General features: G+C 48.2%; 1 protein-coding gene across 3 annotated transcripts; it reads right to left on the reverse strand.

The window, feature by feature from the left end:
• Nucleotides 1–13,172: 13,172 nt before the first annotated feature.
• On the reverse strand, nt 13,173–21,944 carry LOC142925733 (uncharacterized). 3 transcript variants are annotated; one of them, XM_076069156.1, is made up of 11 exons: nt 21,357–21,553; nt 20,877–21,204; nt 19,950–20,067; nt 18,530–18,599; nt 18,146–18,234; nt 16,734–16,841; nt 15,406–15,515; nt 15,068–15,104; nt 14,155–14,232; nt 13,558–13,608; nt 13,173–13,314 (listed from the first exon to the last, which is right to left on the reverse strand). In XM_076069156.1, the coding sequence occupies exons 1-11, from the start codon at nt 21,415–21,417 to the stop codon at nt 13,312–13,314; spliced, it is 1,053 nt and encodes a 350-aa protein (XP_075925271.1). In that variant the 5' UTR covers nt 21,418–21,553; the 3' UTR covers nt 13,173–13,311. The 3 variants fall into 3 exon arrangements, with proteins under 3 accessions (XP_075925271.1, XP_075925270.1, XP_075925269.1); XM_076069155.1 differs by lacking the exons at nt 13,173–13,314; nt 13,558–13,608 and having other exon boundaries at nt 13,636–14,232; nt 20,877–21,174; nt 21,357–21,944; XM_076069154.1 differs by lacking the exons at nt 13,173–13,314; nt 13,558–13,608 and having other exon boundaries at nt 13,636–14,232; nt 21,357–21,944.
• Between the last annotated feature and the right edge of the window lie 1,936 nt (nt 21,945–23,880).

Here is a 23,880-nt window from a genome sequence, read left to right on the forward strand (position 1 = left end):
TCCAGAATCCTCTCGGTTTGGGGTCAAAATGTTGTCGCTCATTAAATCCCATAAGAAACGCCTCATCTAATAAATGTGATTGAATTCTCCCCGTCTGGACGAGCGGGATTGAATGGTGCAACTGATTTTGCTGTGCTGTGTTAAATACGATATTTGCATGACTGCTTTTGTTTTATTTTGTGAATAGCAAAAAGCATTCAACCCAATAATACATGTTGTTTAATTGGTCGAGCGTCCATTTCATATCCCATAGCTTAACCACTCATATCTTTGCATTCCTCTCGTTGAGGCGAGCAGTAGGAGTACCAATTTGATGGGTCTGCGACGTTTCCTTCCAGAGTTATTACAAAAAAACCACAAACATCCCAGAATCCTCTCGATTTGGGGTCAAAATGTTGTCGCTCAATAAACCCCATAAGAAACGTCGCATTGAATAAATGTGATTGAATTCTCCCCGTATGGACGAGCGGGATTGAATGGTGCAACTGATTTTGCTGTGCTGTGTTAAATAAGATATTTGCATGACTGCTTTTGTTTTATTTTGTGAATAGCAAAAAGCATTCAACCCCATAATACATGTTGTTTTATTGGTCGCTCGTCCATTTCATATCCCATAGCTTAACCACTCATATCTTTGGATTCCTCTCGATGAGGGGAGCAGTATGAGTACCACCTTGATGGGTCTTCGACGTTACCTTCCAGAGTTATTACAAAAAAACCACAAACATCCCAGAATCCTCTCGGTTTGGGGTCAAAATGTTGTCGCTCATTAAATCCCATAAGAAACGCCTCATCTAATGAATGTGATTGAATTCTCCCCGTCTGGACGAGCGGGATTGAATGGTGCAACTGATTTTGCTGTGCTGTGTTAAATAAGATATTTGCATGACTGCTTTTGTTTTATTTTGTGAATAGCAAAAAGCATTCAACCCAATAATACATGTTGTTTTATTGGTCGCTCATCCATTTCATATCCCATAGCTTAACCACTCATATCTTTGGATTCCTCTCGATGAGGCGAGCAGTACGATTACTACCTTGATGGGTCTGCGACGTTTCCTTCCAGAGTTATTACAAAAAAAACCACAAACATCCCAGAATCCTCTCGATTTGGGGTCAAAATGTTGTCGCTCAATAAATCCCATATGAAACGTCGCAAAGAATAAATGTGATTGAATTCTCCCCGTCTGGACGAGCGGGATTGAATGGTGCAACTGATTTTGCTGTGCTGTGTTAAATAAGATATTTGCATGACTGCTTTTGTTTTATTTTGTGAATAGCAAAAAGCATTCAACCCCATAATACATGTTGTTTTATTGGTCGCTCGTCCATTTCATATCCCATAGCTTAATCACTCATATCTTTGGATTCCTCTCGATGAGGGGAGCAGCAGGAGTACCACCTTGATTGGTCTGCGACGTTACCTTCCAGAGTTATTACAAAAAAACCACAAACATCCCAGAATCCTCTCGGTTTGGGGTCAAAATGTTGTCGCTCATTAAATCCCATAAGAAACGTCGCATCGAATAAATGTGATTGAATTCTCCCCGTCTGGACGAGCGGGATTGAATGGTGCAACTGATTTTGCTGTGCTGTGTTAAATACGGTATTTGCTTTACTGCTTTTGTTTTATTTTGTGAATAGCAAAAAGCATTCAACCCCATAATACATGTTTTTTTATTGGTCGAGCGTCCATTTTATATCCCATAGCTTAACCCCTCATATCTTTGCATTCCTCTCGATGAGGCGAGCAGTACGAGTACCACCTTGATGGGTCTGGGACGTTTCCTTCCAGAGTTATTACAAAAAAACCACAAACATCCCAGAATCCTCTCGATTTGGGGTCAAAATGTTGTCGCTCAATAAATCCCATAAGAAACGTCGCATCGAATAAATGTGATTGAATTCTCCCCGTCTGGACGAGCGGGATTGAATGGTGCAACTGATTTTGCTGTGCTGTGTTAAATAAGATATTTGCATGACTGCTTTTGTTTTATTTTGTGAATAGCAAAAAGCATTCAACCCCATAATACATGTTGTTTTATTGGTCGCTCGTCCATTTCATATCCCATAGCTTAACCACTCATATCTTTCGATTCCTCTCGTTGAGGCGAGCAGTAGGAGTACCACTTTGATGGGTCTGCGACGTTTCCTTCCAGAGTTATTACAAAAAAAACCACAAACATCCCAGAATCCTCTCGGTTTGGGGTCAAAATGTTGTCGCTCATTAAATCCCATATGAAACGTCGCAAAGAATAAATGTGATTGAATTCTCCCCGTCTGGACGAGCGGGATTGAATGGTGCAACTGATTTTGCTGTGCTTTGTTAAATAAGATATTTGCATGACTGCTTTTGTTTTATTTTGTGAATAGCAAAAAGCATTCAACCCCATAATACATGTTGTTTTATTGGTCGCTCGTCCATTTCATATCCCATAGCTTAACCACTCATATCTTTGGATTCCTCTCGATGAGGGGAGCAGCAGGAGTACCACCTTGATTGGTCTGCGACGTTACCTTCCAGAGTTATTACAAAAAAACCACAAACATCCCAGAATCCTCTCGGTTTGGGGTCAAAATGTTGTCGCTCATTAAATCCCATAAGAAACGTCGCATCGAATAAATGTGATTGAATTCTCCCCGTCTGGACGAGCGGGATTGAATGGTGCAACTGATTTTGCTGTGCTGTGTTAAATACGATATTTGCTTTACTGCTTTTGTTTTATTTTGTGAATAGCAAAAAGCATTCAACCCCATAATACATGTTGTTTTATTGGTCGAGCGTCCATTTTATATCCCATAGCTTAACCCCTCATATCTTTGCATTCCTCTCGATGAGGCGAGCAGTACGAGTACCACCTTGATGGGTCTGGGACGTTTCCTTCCAGAGTTATTACAAAAAAACCACAAACATCCCAGAATCCTCTCGATTTGGGGTCAAAATGTTGTCGCTCAATAAATCCCATAAGAAACGTCGCATCGAATAAATGTGATTGAATTCTCCCCGTCTGGACGAGCGGGATTGAATGGTGCAACTGATTTTGCTGTGCTGTGTTAAATAAGATATTTGCATGACTGCTTTTGTTTTATTTTGTGAATAGCAAAAAGCATTCAACCCCATAATACATGTTGTTTTATTGGTCGCTCGTCCATTTCATATCCCATAGCTTAACCACTCATATCTTTCGATTCCTCTCGTTGAGGCGAGCAGTAGGAGTACCACTTTGATGGGTCTGCGACGTTTCCTTCCAGAGTTATTACAAAAAAAACCACAAACATCCCAGAATCCTCTCGGTTTGGGGTCAAAATGTTGTCGCTCATTAAATCCCATAAGAAACGCCTCATCTAATAAATGTGATTGAATTCTCCCCGTCTGGAAGAGCGGGATTGAATGGTGCAACTGATTTTGCTGTGCTGTGTTAAATAAGATATTTGCATGACTGCTTTTGTTTTATTTTGTGAATAGCAAAAAGCATTCAACCCAATAATACATGTTGTTTTATTGGTTGCTCGTCCATTTCATATCCCATAGCTTAACCACTCATATCTTTGGATTCCTCTCGATGAGGCGAGCAGTACGAGTACCACCTTGATGGGTCTGCGACGTTTCCTTCCAGAGTTATCACAAAAAAACCACAAACATCCCAGAATCCTCTCGATTTGGGGTCAAAATGTTGTCGCTCAATACATCCCATAAGAAACGTCGCATAGAATAAATGTGATTGAATTCTCCCCGTCTTGACGAGAGGAATTGAATGGTGCAACTGATTTTGCTGTGCTGTGTTAAATCAGATATTTGCATGACTGCTTTTGTTCTAGTTTGTGAATAGCAAAAAGCATTCAACCTCATAATACATGTTGATTTATTGGTCGCTCGTCCATTTCATATCCCATAGCTTAACCACTCATATCTTTGGATTCCGCTCGATGAGTCGAGCAGTACGAGTACCACCTTGATGGGTCTCCAACGTTTCCTTCCAGAGTTATTACAAAAAAACCACAAACATCCCAGAATCCTCTCGGTTTGGGGTCAAAATGTTGTCGCTCATTAAATCCCATAAGAAACGTCGCATCGAATAAATGTGATTGAATTCTCCCCGTCTGGACGAGCGGGATTGAATGGTGCAACTGATTTTGCTGTGCTGTGTTAAATACGATATTTGCTTTCCTGCTTTTGTTTTATTTTGTGAATAGCAAAAAGCATTCAACCCCATAATACATGTTGTTTAATTGGTCGAGCGTCCATTTTATATCCCATAGCTTAACCCCTCATATCTTTGCATTCCTCTCGATGAGGCGAGCAGTACGAGTACCACCTTGATGGGTCTGCGACGTTTCCTTCCAGAGTTATTACAAAAAAAACCACAAACATCCCAGAATCCTCTCGATTTGGGGTCAAAATGTTTTCGCTCAATAAACCCCATAAGAAACGTCGCATTGAATAAATGTGATTGACTTCTCCCCGTCTGGACGAGCGGGATTGAATGGTGCAACTGATTTTGCTGTGCTGTGTTAAATAAGATATTTGCATGACTGCTTTTGTTTTATTTTGTGAATAGCAAAAAGCATTCAACCCCATAATACATGTTGTTTTATTGGTCGCTCGTCCATTTCATATCCCATAGCTTAACCACTCATATCTTTGGATTCCTCTCGATGAGGGGAGCAGTAGGAGTACCACCTTGATTGGTCTGCGACGTTACCTTCCAGAGTTATTACAAAAAAACCACAAACATCCCAGAATCCTCTCGGTTTGGGGTCAAAATGTTGTCGCTCATTAAATCCCATAAGAAACGTCGCATCGAATAAATGTGATTGAATTCTCCCCGTCTGGACGAGCGGGATTGAATGGTGCAACTGATTTTGCTGTGCTGTGTTAAATAAGATATTTGCATGACTGCTTTTGTTTTATTTTGTGAATAGCAAAAAGCATTCAACCCAATAATACATGTTGATTTATTGGTCGCTCATCCATTTCATATCCCATAGCTTAACCACTCATATCTTTGGATTCCTCTCGATGAGGCGAGCAGTACGATTACTACTTTGATTGGTCTGCGACGTTTCCTTCCAGAGTTATTACAAAAAAACCACAAACATCCCAGAATCCTCTCGATTTGGGGTCAAAATGTTGTCGCTCAATAAATCCCATATGAAACGTCGCAAAGAATAAATGTGATTGAATTCTCCCCGTCTGGACGAGCGGGATTGAATGGTGCAACTGATTTTGCTGTGCTGTGTTAAATAAGATATTTGCATGACTGCTTTTGTTTTATTTTGTGAATAGCAAAAAGCATTCAACCCCATAATACATGTTGTTTTATTGGTCGCTCGTCCATTTCATATCCCATAGCTGAACTACTCATATCTTTGGATTCCTCTCGATGAGGCGAGCAGTAGAAGTTCCACCTTGATGGGTCTGCGACGTCTCCTTCCAGAGTTATTACCAATAAACCACAAACATCCCAGAATCCTCTCGGATTGGGGTCAAAATGTTGTCGCTTATTAAATCCCATGTGAAACGTCGCATCGAATAAATGTGATTGAATTCTCCCCGTCTGGACGAGCGGAATTGAATGGTGCAACTGGTTTTGCTGTGCGGTGTTAAATCAGATATTTGCATGACTGCTTTTGTTCTAGTTTGTGAATAGCAAAAAGCATTCAACCCCATAATACATGTTGTTTTATTGGTCGATCGTCCATTTCATATCCCATAGCTTAACGACTCATATATTTGGATTCCTCTCGACGAGGCGAGCAGTAGGAGTACCACCTTGATGGGTCATCGACGTTTCCTTCCAGAGTTATTACCAATAAACCACAAACATCCCAGAATCCTCTCGGTTTGGGGTCAAAATGTTGTCGCTTATTAAATCCCATAAGAAACGTCGCATCGAATAAATGTGATTGAATTCTCCCCGTCTGGACGAGCGGAATTGAATGGTGCAACTGCTAGGCACGCTCACCAGCACGGAGGCCGCGAGGCTCGCCAGCCCCGCGTCGTCCCCGGCGCGCAGCAGAGGCCCCGAGCAGCTGCCTCGGGGCCTCCGTCCCCCTCGCCACCTCCTCGCCCTCCTCCTCCTCGTAGTGACACGAGCGCGACGAGGTGGAGGCCATGCTTCCCTCGCCGGGCGCGCTCGACTCCTCAGGGGCGAGAGACGCCGACCAGACAGGGCCGGATTCAGGCTACGAGGGCCCTGAGTAAATTGCAAACAGTATTGCAATGTTTATTAAGTCATACAAAAGTGTTTTTACCGATGTAAAATGAACACATTTATTCGACTCGTGGTAAAATCATCAAACGTGAATGACTCGCTATACTCGTTTCTGTAAACACACGTCGAAAGATAAAAGGTCGACCCGAGGTCCTCGCTACCGTCGCTGAGCTGCGTAGATTCAATGTGGGGACGCAGTGCCTCGACCAGGGGGGCTGAGTCCCGATTGGCCTGGGGGGGGGGGGGGGTTGGCCCAACCCCGAGGCCAACTGTGGGGCGAGGGGAGGGGGCTCGTGAGAGCTGAACGCTGGACGCCACTAAACTATTTGTTTATTTTAGCAGGTGGGGCCCACTGAGCCATTGTAGCCTTTTTTTCAGAAGAGACCTGGCCACACATTATAGTCCAACGAAGTGGCTTATCATCGTGTGGAAATGTTAGCAGCCAAATACTCTTAAACGCGTGATCCTGATTGATACTAAATGTGGAGGAAGAAACCCAGAGGGCCTGGAGAAAAAAAAAAAACACGCGACCGAGGGGAGAGACGCAAACAAATTCCAAATATTACAGCAGGCGAGGTAGTGAACATCTCGCCACCGCGGCGCCCAAGCGCTGAGTCTGGGTCAACACTCATTTTTTACTTTTGGTGAATTGCGTCTTCGCGTTAACCGGGTCAGAGGGCCATTTGCCAGGCAACACGGCAGGGACATCCTAGCAGGCATTTGTGGTTGAAACTCGTTGCCCGCAGTTATAACGCCGTGAGTTGGGGGCTGAGTTATGCAATTAAAATGGTTATTTATAACATGTGCGATGTTGAAATGTCTCTTCAGCACCACGGTCTTTGCATAGAAGCACTCTTACAAAATGGAGCTGTATACCATTCACAAAAGCACCATGCCATAACCTTACAACAGTTCCATCTCCCAGCAGCTCACTTGTATACCCGTTTCCTTGCCAGAGGCTATGTTTGATCCTTAAATCTACACATTCATTGGGAACCTACCCCGATTTAGTAAAAAAACCTCACATTTTAGAATTTCCCACTGCATGTCACTGCCAACCGCACACTCACCTCTTACCCACTGATAGCTTCTGATTTGACAAGCCCATTGTTAGACCTACACCATACCTCTTTCTCAGGAAGTCCATGTAACAGTGGAATGTGTTTCAAATTCCGTGAGTTGGTAGCGCTTCCAATGCACGTGCGTTACAGTTTTAGGGACGAGGCTGTCTGCCTGTGCGTGAGTTTTAGGGATGAGGCTGTCTGCCTGTGCGTGACAGCTGTAGGGACGAGGCTGTCCGCCTGTGCGTGACAGCTGTAGGGACGAGGCTGTCCGCCTGTGCGTGACAGCTTTGGGGATGAGGCTGTCCACCTGTGCTTGACAACTGTAGGGACGAGGCTGTCCGCCTGTTCGTTACAGCTGTAGGCACGAGGCTGTCCGCCTGTGCGTTACAGCTGTAGGGACGAGGCTGTCCACCTGTGCGTGACAGCTGTAGGGACGAGGCTGTCCGCCTGTGCGTTACAGCTGTAGGGACGAGGCTTTCTGCCTGTGCGTGACAGCTGTAGCGATGAGCGTGCAGAGGCGCTGTGCGGGGCCGGACGTCGTTGCTGATCGCGAATCCCAGGCGCGCTACGACCACCTGGAGCACGTCAGCAGCTGTGGCCCCTCTGCCTGGAGATGTTCTCCAAGCCCGTGGTCATCGTGCCCTGCCAGCACAACCTGGGCCACAAGTGCGGCAACGACGCGTTGCAGTTGCTCGCCCGAACGCTCGCCTGTGACACTCACCTGCACGTTCACCTGTACACTGACATGAACGCTCACTCACCTGTACATTCTCTTGCACACTCACCTGTATACTCATTCGCCTGTGCACTTGCCTGTACAGTACTCACCTGTGCAGTGACTAGCCTGCACGCTCACCTGTTCATTGTCACCCCCCTCCCACCCTCCTTGGGGGTACGGGGGGGGGGGCCGTGGTGCCGCCAGGAGGTGGTGCTGCACCGCCACGGCGTGTACACCTCCAACACAGCCTCCTCCTCTACAACATCATCCACATCTACACGCAGCAGCAGCAGCATGAGGGCAGGGGGCACGGAGCAGGGCAGTGACAAAGGGCAGGACACGACTGGGCCAGGGGGACAGGACGCAGGTGTAGGGGGCAGTGAAGGAGAGGAGGGAAGGGCAGGGTTTAGAGTAGGGTAGGAGGCAGGGAGGGCAAGGCTGTGTAGGGTAGAGTATTGGGGTAGAGGCGTATGGCTGGGTGGGGTAGTGTAGAGGAGGGCAAAACTGGGGATGGGCAGGGGTAGGGCAGTCTCAGGGCATGGTGGGCAAGGCAGCACAGCAGGAGAGGGCAAGGCTGGTCATAGTCACCTTGTTGCTCTGTCTGGTAGTTGCGTTGTTGGTGATGGTGGTGGTTGTTGTTGTGGGGTGTGGTTGTAGTACTATGGCAACCCGTGTTGTTGGTGGTGGTGCTAATGGCCACGTTGTTATTGTAGTGGTTGTGATCAGTGTTGTTGTGTTCATTGTTGTCTCTGTCATCGCTGTCACCGTCATCATCACTGTTGTGATTCTCCACGCAGCGTCGTCGTCGTTGTTGGAATCGCTGTTGTCCCAGTATTGTTGTTTATTGTTATCTCTGTGTTGTCATCCTCCAAGTGTTGTTGTTGTGCCAGTGTTATTGTTGTTGTCCTAGTTTCGTCGTCGTCGTCGTTGTTGTGGTGGTGGCGGTGCCCCCAGGGGCCCCGGCGGCCGCAAGGACGCGGAGCCGCGCTGCTTGGAGCACGGTGAGGAGGAGGAGCAGGAGGAGGAGACACGTGGACTGATCCTCCTCCTCCTGGTGCCGCACGCCCAGCTGCTCGCTCTGCAACCAGCGGCACAGCCAGACGGCAACGCTCGACGTCATCAACGAGCAGCGTGACGTGGACTACTCCTCATACCTCCTCACACCACCACGCACCACCACACACCACCACGCACCACCACGCACCACCACACACCACCACCACTACACACCACCACACACCTCACACCACCACACACCACCACGCACCACCACGCCCCACCACACACCACCACCACTACACACCACCACACACCTCACACCACCACGCACCACCACGCACCACCACACACCACCACCACTACACACCACCACACACCACCACGCACCACCACGCACCACCACACACCACCACCACTACACACCACCACACACCTCACACCACCACACACCACCACGCACCACCACGCACCACCACGCACCACCACCACTACACACCACCACACACCTCACACCACCACCACGCACCTCACCACCACACACCACGACACACAACCACACACCACGACACACAACCACACACAACCACACACAACCACACACAACCACACACCACCACGCACCACCACACACCACCAAGCACCACGCACCACCACACACCACCACGCACCACCACGCACCACCACACACCACGCCCCACCACACACCACCACCACCACGCACCACCACACGCCACCACACACCACTACGCACCACCACGCACCACGACACACCACCACGCACCACCACGCACCACCACACACCACCACCACGCACCACACACCACCACGCACCACCACACGCCACCACACACCACTACACACCACTACGCACCACCACGCACCACCACGCACCACACACCACCACGCACCACCACGCACCACCAACACCACACACCACCACGCAGCACAACGCACCACCACACACCACCACGCACCACCACACGCCACCACACACCACCACACACCACCACGCACCACGACACACCACCACGCACCACCACGCACCATCACACACCACCACGCACCACCACACACCACCACCACTACACAACACCACGCACCACCATCACCACGACGCACCACCACACACCACCACACACCACCACACACCACCACGCACCATCACCACCACGACAAACCACCACACACCACCGCCACCACACCGCTCTTCACACTTTCACGCCCCTCATCTCCAGACCTTCACGCCCCTCCATATACCCTGATTCCATCTTCGCTCACCCCCTCGCTCATCCACACACCTCACACATCCACACGCCTTGTCACACCTCATCACACCACCTCGCACCACCTCACACCTCCACATGATGTTGGAACCGGTACATCCCCCCCTGTATAGTGAGCTGAGTGATGGTGCTGGTGATGATGGTGATGCTATGTCTGTTACTGATGGTGATAAATACGTTGGTGATGTTAATGACGGTAATGGCAGTGATGATAGTTAATTATGTTGGTGATGGTGATGTTGATGATGGTAGTGATGTTAATGGTGATAATGGGCCGTCGCCTCCAACAGGGTGGGCCAAGTCTTGGTAGTGTTGGTTATATTTGTAGTGGTCGACTTGACGCGAACAACTTTCTTGTTTTCTCCGACACATCTTGTATTACAACTCTTCACAGTACGTCTGTGACTCCGTCATTCCGCTTAGCCGCAGCTCGCTCGCCGCGCTCTGCCCGTCTCGCTCACTCCGCTTCCTTCCCCTATCCCTCACTGTCCCTTTGTGTCGTCCCTGTCTCTCTTCATCGCTCGCTGTCTCTGTCTCTCTCCGTCGCTCGCTGTCTCCGTCTGTCTCCGTCGCTCGCTGTCTCCGTCGCTCGCTGTCTCCATCTCTGTCCGTCGCTCGCTGTCTCCGTCTCTCTCCGTCGCTCGCTGTCTCCGTCTCTCTCCGTCGCTCGCTGTCTCCGTCTCTCTCCGTCGCTCGCTGTCTCCGTCTCTCTCCGTCGCTCGCTGTCTCCGTCTCTCTCCGTCGCTCGCTGTCTCCGTCTCTCTCCGTCGCTCGCTGTCTCCGTCTCTCTCCGTCGCTCGCTGTCTCCGTCTCTCTCCGTCGCTCGCTGTCTTCGTCTCCGTCGCTCGCTGTCTCCGTCTCTCTCCGTCACTCGCTGTCTCCGTCTCTCTCCGTCGCTCGCTGTCTCCGTCTCTCTCCGTCGCTCGCTGTCTTCGTCTCTGTCGCTCGCTGTCTCCGTCTCTCTCCGTCGCTCGCTGTCTCCGTCTCTCTCCGTCGCTCGCTGTCTCCGTCTCTCTCCGTCGCTCGATGTCTCCGTCTCTCTCCGTCGCTCGATGTCTCCGTCTCTCTCCGTCGCTCGATGTCTCCATCGCTCGATGTCTCCGTCGCTCGCTGTCTCCGTCGCTCGCTGTCTCCGTCTCTCTCCGTCTCTCGATGTCGCCGTCTCTCGATGTCTCCGTCGCTCGATGTCTCCGTCTCTCGATGTCTCCGTCGCTCGCTGTCTCCGTCTCTGTCCGTCGCTCAATGTCTCTGTCTCTCTCCGTCGCTCGATGTCTCTGTCTCTCTCCGTCGCTCGCCGTCTCAGTCTCGTCTCCGTCGCTCGATGTCTCCGTCACATTGCTGGATTCAAACTCGGGTCTCCAAATTAATATTTCAGTGTGTAAACCACTGCTCCCATATTTAATTAACTACTGGTTAATTGGCCCATTAACTGTTGAATTAAATGTAATTTCTATCAACTCACCTATCCATATCAGTGATGATGATGATGATACGTATTTAGCGCGCAGCGCGACAGACCCGGTGACCTGAGTTTGATTCCTGCTCAAGGTCAACACCAGTCAGGATTATGTGAAACGGTCCTGGGCCTCCCCTAGGTCGACTCAGCCTCAAATGAGTACCTAGTGCGGTGTGTAAACAACACCATTTGGGAGACAAAGGCAGTTGGGCATGGTGCTGGCCATCTACCCCATCGCATACCATGCCAGCCTTAATAGGTGCTCGCTAACACCACCTGCCCCAACAGTCTGTTAAGGCTATAGGGGGGATGTTTGTCATCGTGTGAGTGATGGGGCAATAGTACAGAAAGTAGACAAGTTTCCGTACCTGGGCAGTGTGCTTCTAACCAACTCCAGTTTGGCTGCAGTTGTCTCACCCTGAATCCGCTGAGCAGCACTGCATTTGTTTTTCACCGTGTGAACGAAAATTAAGTTGAATATTTTGAGGTTCTTTAAAAATTATTACTAAACACTGCTTATAAACATAAACGCATAAATGCTGAGAATATAATGTCAGATGCATATCGTCTGTACTTTATACAGTGGCTTGTGCTAAGAAACTGCCAGTCAGACGCAAACTTGTCATGCTGGGGTGTTATTGCCAGAAACGCCTTTGTTTCCCCAGCGCTGATTTTTACCAACCACACCTGGTATTCAATTAAGATTGAGTCGACTTAGGGGAGGAGTAGGGCCGGTTCAAATATAATTTACCACTGCTATTGGCCACGACCGGGAATTATGTGAAATAGTATCGGAGCCAGATGACATCCCCGTCGCACCCCACGGTAAACAGGAGGAAATGGCTCTGACACTCGGGTCCGTATGTTTACACGGGCCTTCCCACCATAATGGTCCTTAATGATTGTGAACAGAGTCAGGGACCCCAAAAGCACAAAGAATAACCCAAGACCGTGGCCTCTTATTGGTATTGGAGGTCTTCACCAGGTCAAGAGAGCTTCCTGGTGTGTGCACGTGTTCCACTGTTGCGGTGCCCTGCAGTGGCATTTTGGTGACACTTTTTTTTTTCAATTTGTGGAGGAAATTTCTCCTGCCATGGCCAGGTTGGATCTGATGTATGGAGTCCCACTGCTTGCGGTGGTGAGGGGCCAGTGAGCTTCCTGATGGTTTGATCCACAATGAGGCGCTTCTTTGGGATGTTTGCGTTCTTCCAATTGTTTATCCACTCAAGCATATCGGTTGTGTGGACATAAGCCGGATGGATTTAAGAAACGTTTCCATTGATTACCACGATAACAGATCAAACTAGCGACTTCTGGATTGTGTACCAACCATTGCGTCATGCCAGCGTCTTGTGATGTCATGGTTATAGGTGGGGGGAAATAACAACCAGGGTACAAGGTGTTAGTGTGTCGTGAGTTTGAGGACACAGTTTCAAATATAGTTATTTTTTTATTTTTTTCCTCTCCCCCCAAATGGGGTAAAAACAAATAAATTGCAATGTATAAGGGTTGTGGAGGAAAGGGTTGGTAGGAGAATGTGTGCCGAGATCGCCAGCAATCTGCGGCGGACGCCTGCTCACTGTACGAACGCCTCCCGTGGAATCCGTCCGGTAGTCGGACGAAAAGGAACGATGAAGGTAGGCGACCGCGGTTTTCGGAGATCCGAGGCGGACGGCGACAGTGATGAGGGAAGGGGGGAGAGAGAGGGGTGGAATAGAAGGGGAGATGGGCGGTATCGTTAGTGATGCTCGTCAAACGCGAATGCGCCCGACCGTTTGCTATCAGTCGTGTCCATAAACGGTGCGGATGGGACGGCACTCACGTTCAGTTCCATGAGGGTGTTCACACACTGCTGGAACTGCCAGCTGTTCTCCTGCAGCCACCCGAGAGTGGGCGCGCACGCACACAGGAGAGACGTCAACATGACTACCCAGTTTGCCAACCAGATAACTAGGCCTGGCCTGGATCCCATGGCAGCCTGAATGGGCGACGCCACTCCAAGTGGGTCATGTAAACCCCTTACATTGTGCCGCTTTGCTCGCTTTCCTATGGGAGCTGCACGCTTTGATGTTGGCCGACTTCGGAAACAGTCATAATGTCACAAAGTCAGTGCACAAGAGGTGCAACTGTTAAGCTGCTGCTGATTAAGTTTAAGTATTTGCCAATGTTTTGTAAAATAAAATGGTGGATATGTAAACAAGTGATTGATTAGAGCTTGGTATATGCTTAAGCCATTTCAAGCATACGTTAAACCTCTAATAATAATTATTTTAAAATAAATATTGTTCCTTTCATCTGGCTGTGGACAAAATGGAGGATGGGAAGTGGTAGGAGTAATGCCAGGGTTGTGGCCAAAGAGCCGCATGGCCCTCGAAAAGTTGGGAGAATAAATATTTCTCATTGTTGCAGCGAAGCGTACCGCAATTCTGTGCACCACCGCAGGCGTGGAGGGCACCACAGGCGTAGAACTTCGCAGCTGCGAAAGCATCTGCCCATCCTGATGGTGACAATGGTGAAGGTAGTGGTTGTAAAAAGTGGTATAGATCATGGCGATAATGATTGTGATTGATTATAGTGGTGAGCATGATTATGGAAACAGTAGTCGTGGTGATGAAGATAATGGTAAAGATGGTAATGATTGTTGTGGAAGTAGTAGTTATGGTGAAAGGGATCATGGTGATGATGGAATTACATTATGATGTTGGCGGTCAGGATGAAGATGACGGCAATAGTGGTGGTGTTTGTGGCAATGATGATGATAGTGATGATTGTGGTAACGATGGTAGATGTGTGACGAAGATAGTCAAAGATGGTGTTAGAGATAGATGATTGAAGCAATAAGTGATGATGTTGATAACCGCCAGCAGGACAAAAACAAAAAACAGATGACATTCAACAGCTGCTCATGTTCCTCTGTGTCATCTGTAAACTGCACGTAACCTTTTCTTAAGTGAACTCTTATACAAACAATTAAGAAACTTAAGTGGGCTCGGGCAGGACACGTCTTTATAAGGGTTAATGGCTGATGATCAAGAATGCAGCAATGAGATGGAACCCATCTAACAGTTGTTCATGGGCAGGTGCTAGGTGGGTTATTACAATTTCGCAATCATGAGAAATTTCAATGGCTTAGGGGAGGTATTCATCCAGCAGTAGTTTGACCAAGGCAGGAAATGATGACCTTCTTCAGAAGTGTTTTACTTGGTGCATTTGGCAAAATCCTCTGATCACAAGCACTTTTGCATGTGTGGGGAAACTGGAATGCACGGAGACACAAATATCACAGAGAGTGGGGATAGCTTGAGGGCCGGCATCTGTGGAGGGTCACTCACCAGGATCACGAGCTGTGGAAAGTGGTTTCGCACGAAGCTGTTGACACACACACATGCAGTTAGAGATGGGACACAAGGCCAAGGGAGTGTGTGTGAGTGACCGGGTGGATGAACGCATGAGCGAGCGGGGTGTTGAGTGCATGGGTGAAGCTGGAGGGTGGGGGAGTAGGCGTGCGGGCGAGCCATTGGTTGAACAGGCAACCACAAAGATAAACCATGTAGATGAGTGGGTGGATAAGCATGAGGACGAGTGAGTGCCTGGGTGAGTGGGGAGCTGCGTGGACGGACAGGCGAATGGGTAAGCGGGCAATGTCGCGTTCATGACGAAGGAGCGGTACCTCATGTAGGCATTTGGGTCGTGGAAGGAGTCGCACAGCGGATTCCCGTTCAGCCATAGCTCTTTCAAATTGAAGGCCTTCAGTGGGTAAAGTTCCCTCACATCTTTGAGCTGCATGGCAGGGGAGATATTTCCATACAATTAGGGGCATAAGGGCCATGCTTCTGGGCAACTTACCACAAGTTATGCATTACAATCCATGCCCACGCATGGATTGTAACGCTTTGCAGAATGCATTTGCCTTAGCGTGCAAAAGCTGACGCGCAGCTGTCACGGCAAAATGTGTATGCATATTTGTAAACAGTCCCTTGTGCTATAGTTTGCATCTCTTTTGGTTAACCCTTTCATCATTGGTGTGCGGTATTCAGTTGGGTGTCCTTGATAGTAACAACACATTATACAAACATTTCGTTTATATTGGATCACATTTTATGAACGTTACATTGCCCTCCATTACGAATGGGCAGAGTCAATGCAGAAATTCCTTTAATATTCGTTGAAAAGGGTTAACAAAGGAGGCCAAATACTGCAATCACATATTCTAAGTGAATGTATCAGCTCTCAACTTAATTGATTAATTAGCCCATTTCAGCATAATGGTCAAATTCAAGAGTCCATGCTATGTTTCGTCTTTTGTTTGTATTAATTGTATTTTGTTTGTGTGGTCTGTCCTGTCCAGTATGTACTGTGTCCCATTTGTACTGACCGTCTCATCGTATGTCTCACTGTACTCTCTTGTCTGCACTGTCTTGTTGCCTATCTTGTTCATGCAGCCCAATATGTTTTGTCCATATAATTAGTTGTCTGCCTTGTCTGTCTCTTATGTGTCATTAGCCTAATTTAACGTGCATATAATTTGCATGAATAATAAAGAACTGGTTCCGACACACCATTTGGTGCATGCGTTGTGAGTGCAATGACTGAAGTTAATTGACGTATTGATGCGGAGTTGCGGGCCTACTGTACAAAGTACATCAACAGGTACCACCCATAGGTGATACATGTTGATGTACTAAACTGCAATAGTACGTTTCACATTTGTGTATTCATTGCATTTAAATAATTAATTACGTTTCCACTAATTAAAGGCATATCTGATACCCAATACATGCTTAAAATAATATCAAGCGAATCGGAAATGAACAAGTACCAAAACAAAAGGAGACGATATAAGATATAATAGTAGGTATATCGATACTTGGATTGAATCGCGTAACGAACGGTCGACTCGCTGTGGCGAGGAATCTGAACCAACGCGACGCTCGCACCAGAGGTGCACCAGGCATGCGAGCGTCACGTCGCGATTTATTGAACGGCGCTCACACCCACATTGTTTTTGGAGAGGTTCAGCTTCTTGAGAGATGGAGTGTGCTGGGCAAGTTTTGCCAGGTCATCCAACCGGTGCAGGTCATTGCACGTTAGATTCAGGGATGTGATCTGTGGGAGTGGAAAGCAAGGGAGGCACAGAAAAGAAAAAGGTCCCTCTTATAGCCTTAACAGTCTTTTGCAGAAAGTGCTGTGAGCGAGCACCTATGAAAGCCAGCACGGTACACAAGGGTGGTCAGCACCACGCCGACCGCCTCTGTCTCCCTAGTGGTGATGTTTACACACTGCACTAGGTACTCATTTGAGGCTAAGTCGACCGAGAGGAGGCCCAGGACCGGTTCAGATAATCGTCACTGGTGTTGGCCGTGAGCGGAAATCGAACTCTGGTCGCTCGATTCATAGCGCAGCGTGCGAACAACTGCACTACCGCTCCCCTCTAAGGGAGGCAAAAGACAAAGATCCCCAGTATAGCCTTAACAGACTAGGAGCAAGTGCTGTTAGCGAGAACCTATGAAGGCCAGGATGGCACACGAGGGGGTGGGTGGCCAGCACCACGCCGACCGCCTTTGTCTCCCCAGTGGCGATGTTTACTCACCGCACTAGGTACTCATTTGAGGCTGAGTCGACCTAGTGGAAGCCCAGGACCGGTTCAGAATAATTGTCACTGATTTTGGCCGTGAGCGGGAATAGACACTTGGGCCGCTAGGTTCGTAGCGCAGTGCAGTGCCACCACCTACGGTTTAGCAGCAATAGCAGCAATGTAAATGTCGTGCCGTGCCTCGTTTTGGTTTTATCTCAAGTCGATGGTCGGCGATGACCGCGAGGTAAAATGGGGGCTACGCAACCATGAAGCACGCACCAACATCCACGTGTGGCGACGCGCCTCTAATCCAGCACTAATTAATCTAGTCGCTAATACCAATGCCACATTATACTGCAGTTTGGTACGTATTTTGTACTGGTAGGAACCTCCTGGTTCCACCCAGCCCACAAGGGATTATTGTGTCCGTCTGTCGTCCATCCAAAAATGGGAGGGGTGGGGCTGGGTGGAGAGGGGAGGGTGGGGAGGGGCTGGGTGGGGAGGGAGGGGCGGGGTGGGGAAGGCGGCCACGGCACACACGAGGGGGTGGGTGGCCACCAACCACGTCCGGCCATCTTCACGACATTTTTCCCTCCACGTGGAGAATCAACAACATGCGTTTGGAGTATGCGGATGCTCACAATCTCTAAATTATAAGCCGCCAATTCGTTGAGCCATCATTCGAGGCAAGCAACGTTCCTACCAGCTCCCTCTGCAGGAATGTGTTTTAAGAGTAATAATGCCCTACAGACGAATGGACCAAGAGAGCTAACGCAGCAACACTATACCTTAGGTGCAAAGCATTAAAACACGTGGGGAGAGGAGAAGGCCGTACCATTGGAATATTCTCTCGGATGATCTTGTTCAGACCATCCATGTGGTCCTTCCGGTTCAAAACCAGGTCGACACCACGTGCCTCCAGCTCTGGGGAGTGGGGGAGGGTGATCGTGCATTCATTACGCGTTGCGTTCAACTCAACTCCTACCCTCGCGATGCATACAGTGAGTGATGCGTATAAGGATGAATTAATTAAATATTAGTTAAAATGACATGACAATGATATCTTTAGGCTAACAGGATGAATAAACTAGAACAAATGAGACTAAAGAAACAGTATGAACGATTCTCGGCTCAAATAATAAAGCTGAGTTGTGACAAGTTGTCAATGTGCAGGAGTGCAAAGTAAACTTAAAAAAACACAAATGTTTGTTTCAATTACCTTCATTAATTCTGACCGCCTTCAAGTCCAGAGCTTTGTTGGTAGGGTCATATTTTTGGCTCAAACATTTCTGTAAAAAGAACACGCACATGTCGCATCCCCCATTAGCATAAACTGGCTGCTATGACAGGGTCTGTTGGGGTGCACCAATTTTAAGCACAATGTGAGGACACAGCATCACCATGTCATCTACACGCATTGCGTGTCACTCAGTGACACGGCTTTTGCAGTAGAAAAACAACCTGTCGCTGCCTGAGCCGCGCTGAGTTGACTTGGCACAGCAGTGGGCATAGTAACACACAGACCTGGCTGTCTTTGTCACTGCTAACATTGTCTACGTAATGGCCCTGTACGTTTATTTTAGGTCAAATTGACCAAGCTCAGATACCCACTCTAACAGCAGGGTGATTACTGGAGCCGGGACCAGAGTGCAGTGGGTTTGCTCAACCAACCACAGAAAATACTCCCTGTTTAGGCTTACAGAGTATTGGGGGCAGCGAGTGCTCTTCGTGAACACTAATTAAGGCCGGAAAGGTACACCAGACGGTGATGTGGTGAGCACCACACCAAGCTGTGTTTGTCTCCCCATTGGTGATGTTAACAAACTGAACCAGGTATAAATATATGGTTGCGTCCATATAGGAAAAGTGTCATAGCATCACAAGTTTAAGAGGGCATGGCTCTAAAGAAAGCTGTCTATGGTGTGGACCAATCAGTTTAAAAGACAATGCATATACTACCAGAGCATGTTTTTTTGTTTGCATGTTCACCACGAGCATATATGGTTAATGCAGACATGATTCCTTGCAAAAGGTTTCAAAATGGTGTTATAACATCTTAACACTATTTTTATTGCCAGAAAGGCTAACATCTATTCTTATATATCAATGTTGCATGTCGATTTAAACTAGATACTTTACAACGTCAAAGTTTAGTTTGTTTAACCAGTTGAGAATTCAAGAGACCAGGATGTGTTCACTTTTTGTCAAGGAGCATAAACCATCACATGAGCTCCAGTCATCCTCGTAGTGGCTTTTGGCCACTCATCGAAAAAAGATAGTCACTGCATCGAGCGCATTCAAATGCACTTCTGCGGCCTTCTGGAACGCTCTTCCAATATCAGGAAGCTACTGGAGCTATGCACTCTTAAATATAAATTGACAACTCATTTCCCTATAACTACTTGTTGTGTTTAGTTGTCCTCCCGCACCTCCGGTCAGCATGGTTGGCTATGTATGGTGTGAAATAAGTTTAAATGCATACATTTCCGAGAGTGACCTGGGTCACCAAAATGACAAGTCTCTATATTCTATAATTATTTTGGTGCAACTGTTAACCTTTTATAATTGGCATTTCTTTCTCAAAACCTGATACCTAGGATACTCCATCTCCACGTTTGCACACCCCCCAGTACATTTACCGAGATCTCGAACCAGCACAATTGGCTTGGCACCACAGAATCGGCTTTGAAGATGCGCCGCTTGGCCATCAGCAGCTGCTGCCGCTGCGCCTTGCAGATGGACATCGTATAGGGTCCGCTGGTGGTGGCAACGCAGGTGCACCACAAACAAAACACAACAGCACAGAACATCAGCGATGAGGGCAAGAATTAGGCACATGAGAAAAACCTGCGCTTTGCCCAGACAGAGGCAGTGTCCAGGCTCTACTCGAGGTTTGCATTATATTCTAGGTCGCTAGTCGACTATAATAGGAACGTGACTAATAGCCACAGGCAGAGCAAGATGTATACTGGATGTGGTGCGCCGGGTTGAGGTTATTAGTCAAAATGTTACTGACCCAGACAGACCCAGCTGAAATTATGCCCCGACTCTAAAAATAACGCAATAGCTAAACACTGATGGATGTATATAGCGTCTAACTCGAACACATCTCTAGATGCTGTATGAAAACCAGGGCGTGCGCACCATGGAGAATCAGATGTGGGCTCCGAGGATTGAGGTGAGAGCCTCATTCACCGCTATGGGAAAAGAGTATTGTGGTGGCCTTCCGGATCATATAGAGTAAATAACCCTCTTGTAGCCTACCTAGGTTGTAAGAGCAAGTGATGTCAGTGAGCGCCTATTAAGGCCTAAATGGCATGTAAAGGGGTGGGTGGTTTGGTCAGCCGCACCCGGCCGCCTTCACTGCCCCATTGCTGCTAAAGTTTTCACAATGCAGCAGGTACAAATCGACTTTGGGCAGGCCCGGGGACCGGTTCATATATCAATCTCCACTGATGTAGCCATGGCTGGAAATCAAACTAAGGTCCCCAGGTACATAGTGCAGTGGCCTAATCACCGCGTCCCCTCTGCACACACATGCACGGTGTGCGCTCAGTTAAACTTACCGGCGCTGGCAGGAACCCGACCTATCCCCCTTGTCCACATTTCCACGTCCACTCATACGATGGGAGCGGGGGATTCGGCCATCTCTAGCATCTCGTCCTCCGCTACTACAAGAGCCTCCGCCATCACCTCGTGTCCATCCTGCACCATTCCTTGTTTTCCAGGTGCCCATATGGTGTGCATATTCGCCTCTCTTTCCACCACGTGCGGGGAACCCAGACAACTCCTCAAACATGTGGGGTCTGGGGCCTCTATGAGGACTCCTGGCTGTAGCCTGGGTCTCCATGCACACTTCATGCTCTGTGGACACGGTGGTGGGGGGACTAAAATCTGAGTCAGTGGAGAATATTAATTTGTGAACTTACATTATAATACATGTGCGACAGTGCTGTATGTTGTACATTAATGCTGATGTGTGTTTTGTATGTTATAGGTTTGTGTTGTGTGTTATTGCTGCTGTGTTGTGCGATAGTGACGCGCACCTTGGAAAGTCATGTTCGCCATGGCCACGCAGAGCGAGAGGATGTCGGCTTCGTTCGCCATAGCTGTTGTCGCCGTCGTGGACTCCACGGCACTGCTGGGCTGTGATTCGCGTTGCTTGGCCGTCTTCGTGTTCCGCGCCACTGTCACAGCCAACTTCTCCGCCTCCCTCCGCCGTCTGATGCGTGCTTCCGCCCTGCCGTCTCTGAGACCCCGCCCCTTCCGGGTTACCGAGATCTCGCGAGAGCCGCGCCCGTCACGAGATCTCGCGAGAACCGCGCCCTTCACGAGAACCACAACAAAAACAACAACAACAACAATGGTGAACGCGTTACAATCCACGACAACATCGTTACGTAGCATGTCATATAAACGCCGTGCGATGGCGTTCTGTAAGTGTATCAAATGTGATCTGGTTCGTTTGCGCGGCTGTTGATTTTGATGGCCATTGACCAGAGCGGCTGTTGATGTCGGCGCCTCGAGGCGCACAGCCATTTGACTTATAAATTAAAAATAATCAGAACACACGATTGGACTTAGACTCGCGTGACGTGTTTTAATAAAGTAAAGTTAGTTGAAGTATTTAAGTAATTGGGATATTTTATAGGGGAGGGTGAGGGGTGTGTGGTTGTGTGTTGATGTGTTTGTGTGTTGATGTGTCTGTGTGTTGATGTGCCTTGTGTGTTGATGTGTGTGTTGATGTGTCTGTGTTGATGTGTCTGTGTGTTGATGTGTCTGTGTGTTGATGTGTTTGTGTTGATGTGTTTGTGTGTTGATGTGTTTGTGTGTTGATGTGTCAGTGTGTTGATGTGTCTGTGTTTGTGTGTTGATGTGTCTGTGTGTTGATGTGTTTGTGTGTTGATGTGTCTGTGTGTTGGTGTGTTTGTGTTGATGTGTTTGTGTTGATGTGTCTGTGTGTTGATGTGTCTGTGTTGATGTGTCTGTGTTGATGTGTCTGTGTGTTGATGTGTCTGTGTGTTGATGTGTTTGTGTGTTGATGTGTCTGTGTGTTGATGTCTGTGTGTTGATGTCTGTGTGTTGATGTGTCTGCGCTATAAACCCGGCGAGCCGAGTTCGATTCCCACTCGGGGCCAACACCGGTCCGCTTCTACGCCCTCCTCTAAGTCGACTCAGCCTCAAATGAGTGCCGAGTGCCGTGCGTAAACATCGCCACAAGGGAGACAAAGGCGGCCGGGCGTGCTTCTGGCCACCCACCCCCTCGTGTATAACGCTCCAGACACGTGTACAGTACAAACATCTCTCTCGAGTACAGACTACCATCGCTACTCATCATTTATAGACACAACAAAGACAAATATCTCCCGTGTAGCCTTAACAGACTGTAGGGGCAAGTGCTGTTAGCGAGCACCTATGAAGGCCGGAACGGTACACGAGGGGGTGGGTGGCCAGCACCACGCCCGACCGTCTTTGTCTCCCCAGTGGCGATGTTTACACACCGCACCAGGTACTCATTTGAGGCTGAGTGGACCTAGGGGAGGCCCAGGACCGGTTCAGATAAAATCGTCACCGGTGTTGGCCGTGAGCGGGAATCGAACCCGGGTCGCCAGGTTCACAGCAACGCAACGCGCTAACCGCTACACGAACACGCACACGAGAGCATTACGTGTACTAAGTTTGGTCCTATAATAACAATGACATAATAATGTCAATTATTTACTGAGCAAATCTTCACCGAGTCTCAAGATTGGTGTTTATGAGGCTCATGTGTTGTGTGCCGCGTGGCCAATGCCTGCAGCTTTAATCTTCACGACTGTTTGAAGAATTATTCCGTGAGCGATCATTGATTTACTGGACGATCGTCACCCACACATACTTTGTACGCACGAGTTATTTATCTGCATGATACGTTATTGCAGAATTGTATTTTGAAGCTTTTGTTGTTGTTGAGTACGGTGCTGTACAGTGGGGATGGAGCGGTGGCACAGTGGTTGGCACACGGCGCTTCAAATCCAAGCCGAGTTCGGTTCCCGACCACGGCGAACATCAGAGGCGACTGATATCTGAACCGGTCCTGGTCAAGCCCCGCTACCTCCCGCTCTCCCAGCGTTACCGGCACGCACTGGTGAAGTATGGTCAGACAACACCCGCCTATGCCCGATACGGCCTTCTTTGAACCATATATTTTACAAAAAATATGTTAAGGCTAAAGCGGGGGTCTTTTGTCTTTGTGTGTGTCTATAAGACGAGCGTGTGATACATACACACAGGGTAACCTAATTTGTTTTATTTTAGTCATAAACGCACGAGGAGAATAATTTCTTGAAGAGATGATGGCATTTGGACAAGGCGGATGATGGAACAGCAGCCAAAGAACGTGCCTGAGAATGCAACCTTTTTTATTTTACCAGGTTAGGCCCACTGAGCTGTACAGCTCGTTTTCGTAAGCGACCTGGCTACAAATGTTAGCTCAACGAAGTGGCTTATCACGTGGACATTTATAGCAGCCAAATATTCTAAATGCATGTTTCTAAATGTGGAGGGGAAAACCAGAGGAAGCAAGTTATG

The sequence above is a fragment of the Petromyzon marinus genome, chromosome 23 (assembly GCF_048934315.1).
Source record: "Petromyzon marinus isolate PM22_M1 ecotype Great Lakes invasive population chromosome 23, UKy_Petmar_22M1.pri1.0, whole genome shotgun sequence".
Classification (NCBI taxonomy): Eukaryota; Metazoa; Chordata; class Hyperoartia; order Petromyzontiformes; family Petromyzontidae; genus Petromyzon; species Petromyzon marinus.

Bases quoted from the DNA above. Each gene is read 5' to 3' on its own strand.
- LOC142925733 (XM_076069154.1), bottom strand. From the start codon at position 21,849: ATGGCTGTGCGCCTCGAGGCGCCGACATCAACAGCCGCTCTGGTCAAT. The intron at 16,842-18,145 runs GTACGGCCTTCT...CCACTCCCACAG, and splicing joins TCCGAGAGAATATTCCAATG to ATCACATCCCTGAATCTAAC. The intron at 14,233-15,067 runs GTGAGTGACCCT...TGTCACCATCAG, and splicing joins TTCCACAGCTCGTGATCCTG to GATGGGCAGATGCTTTCGCA.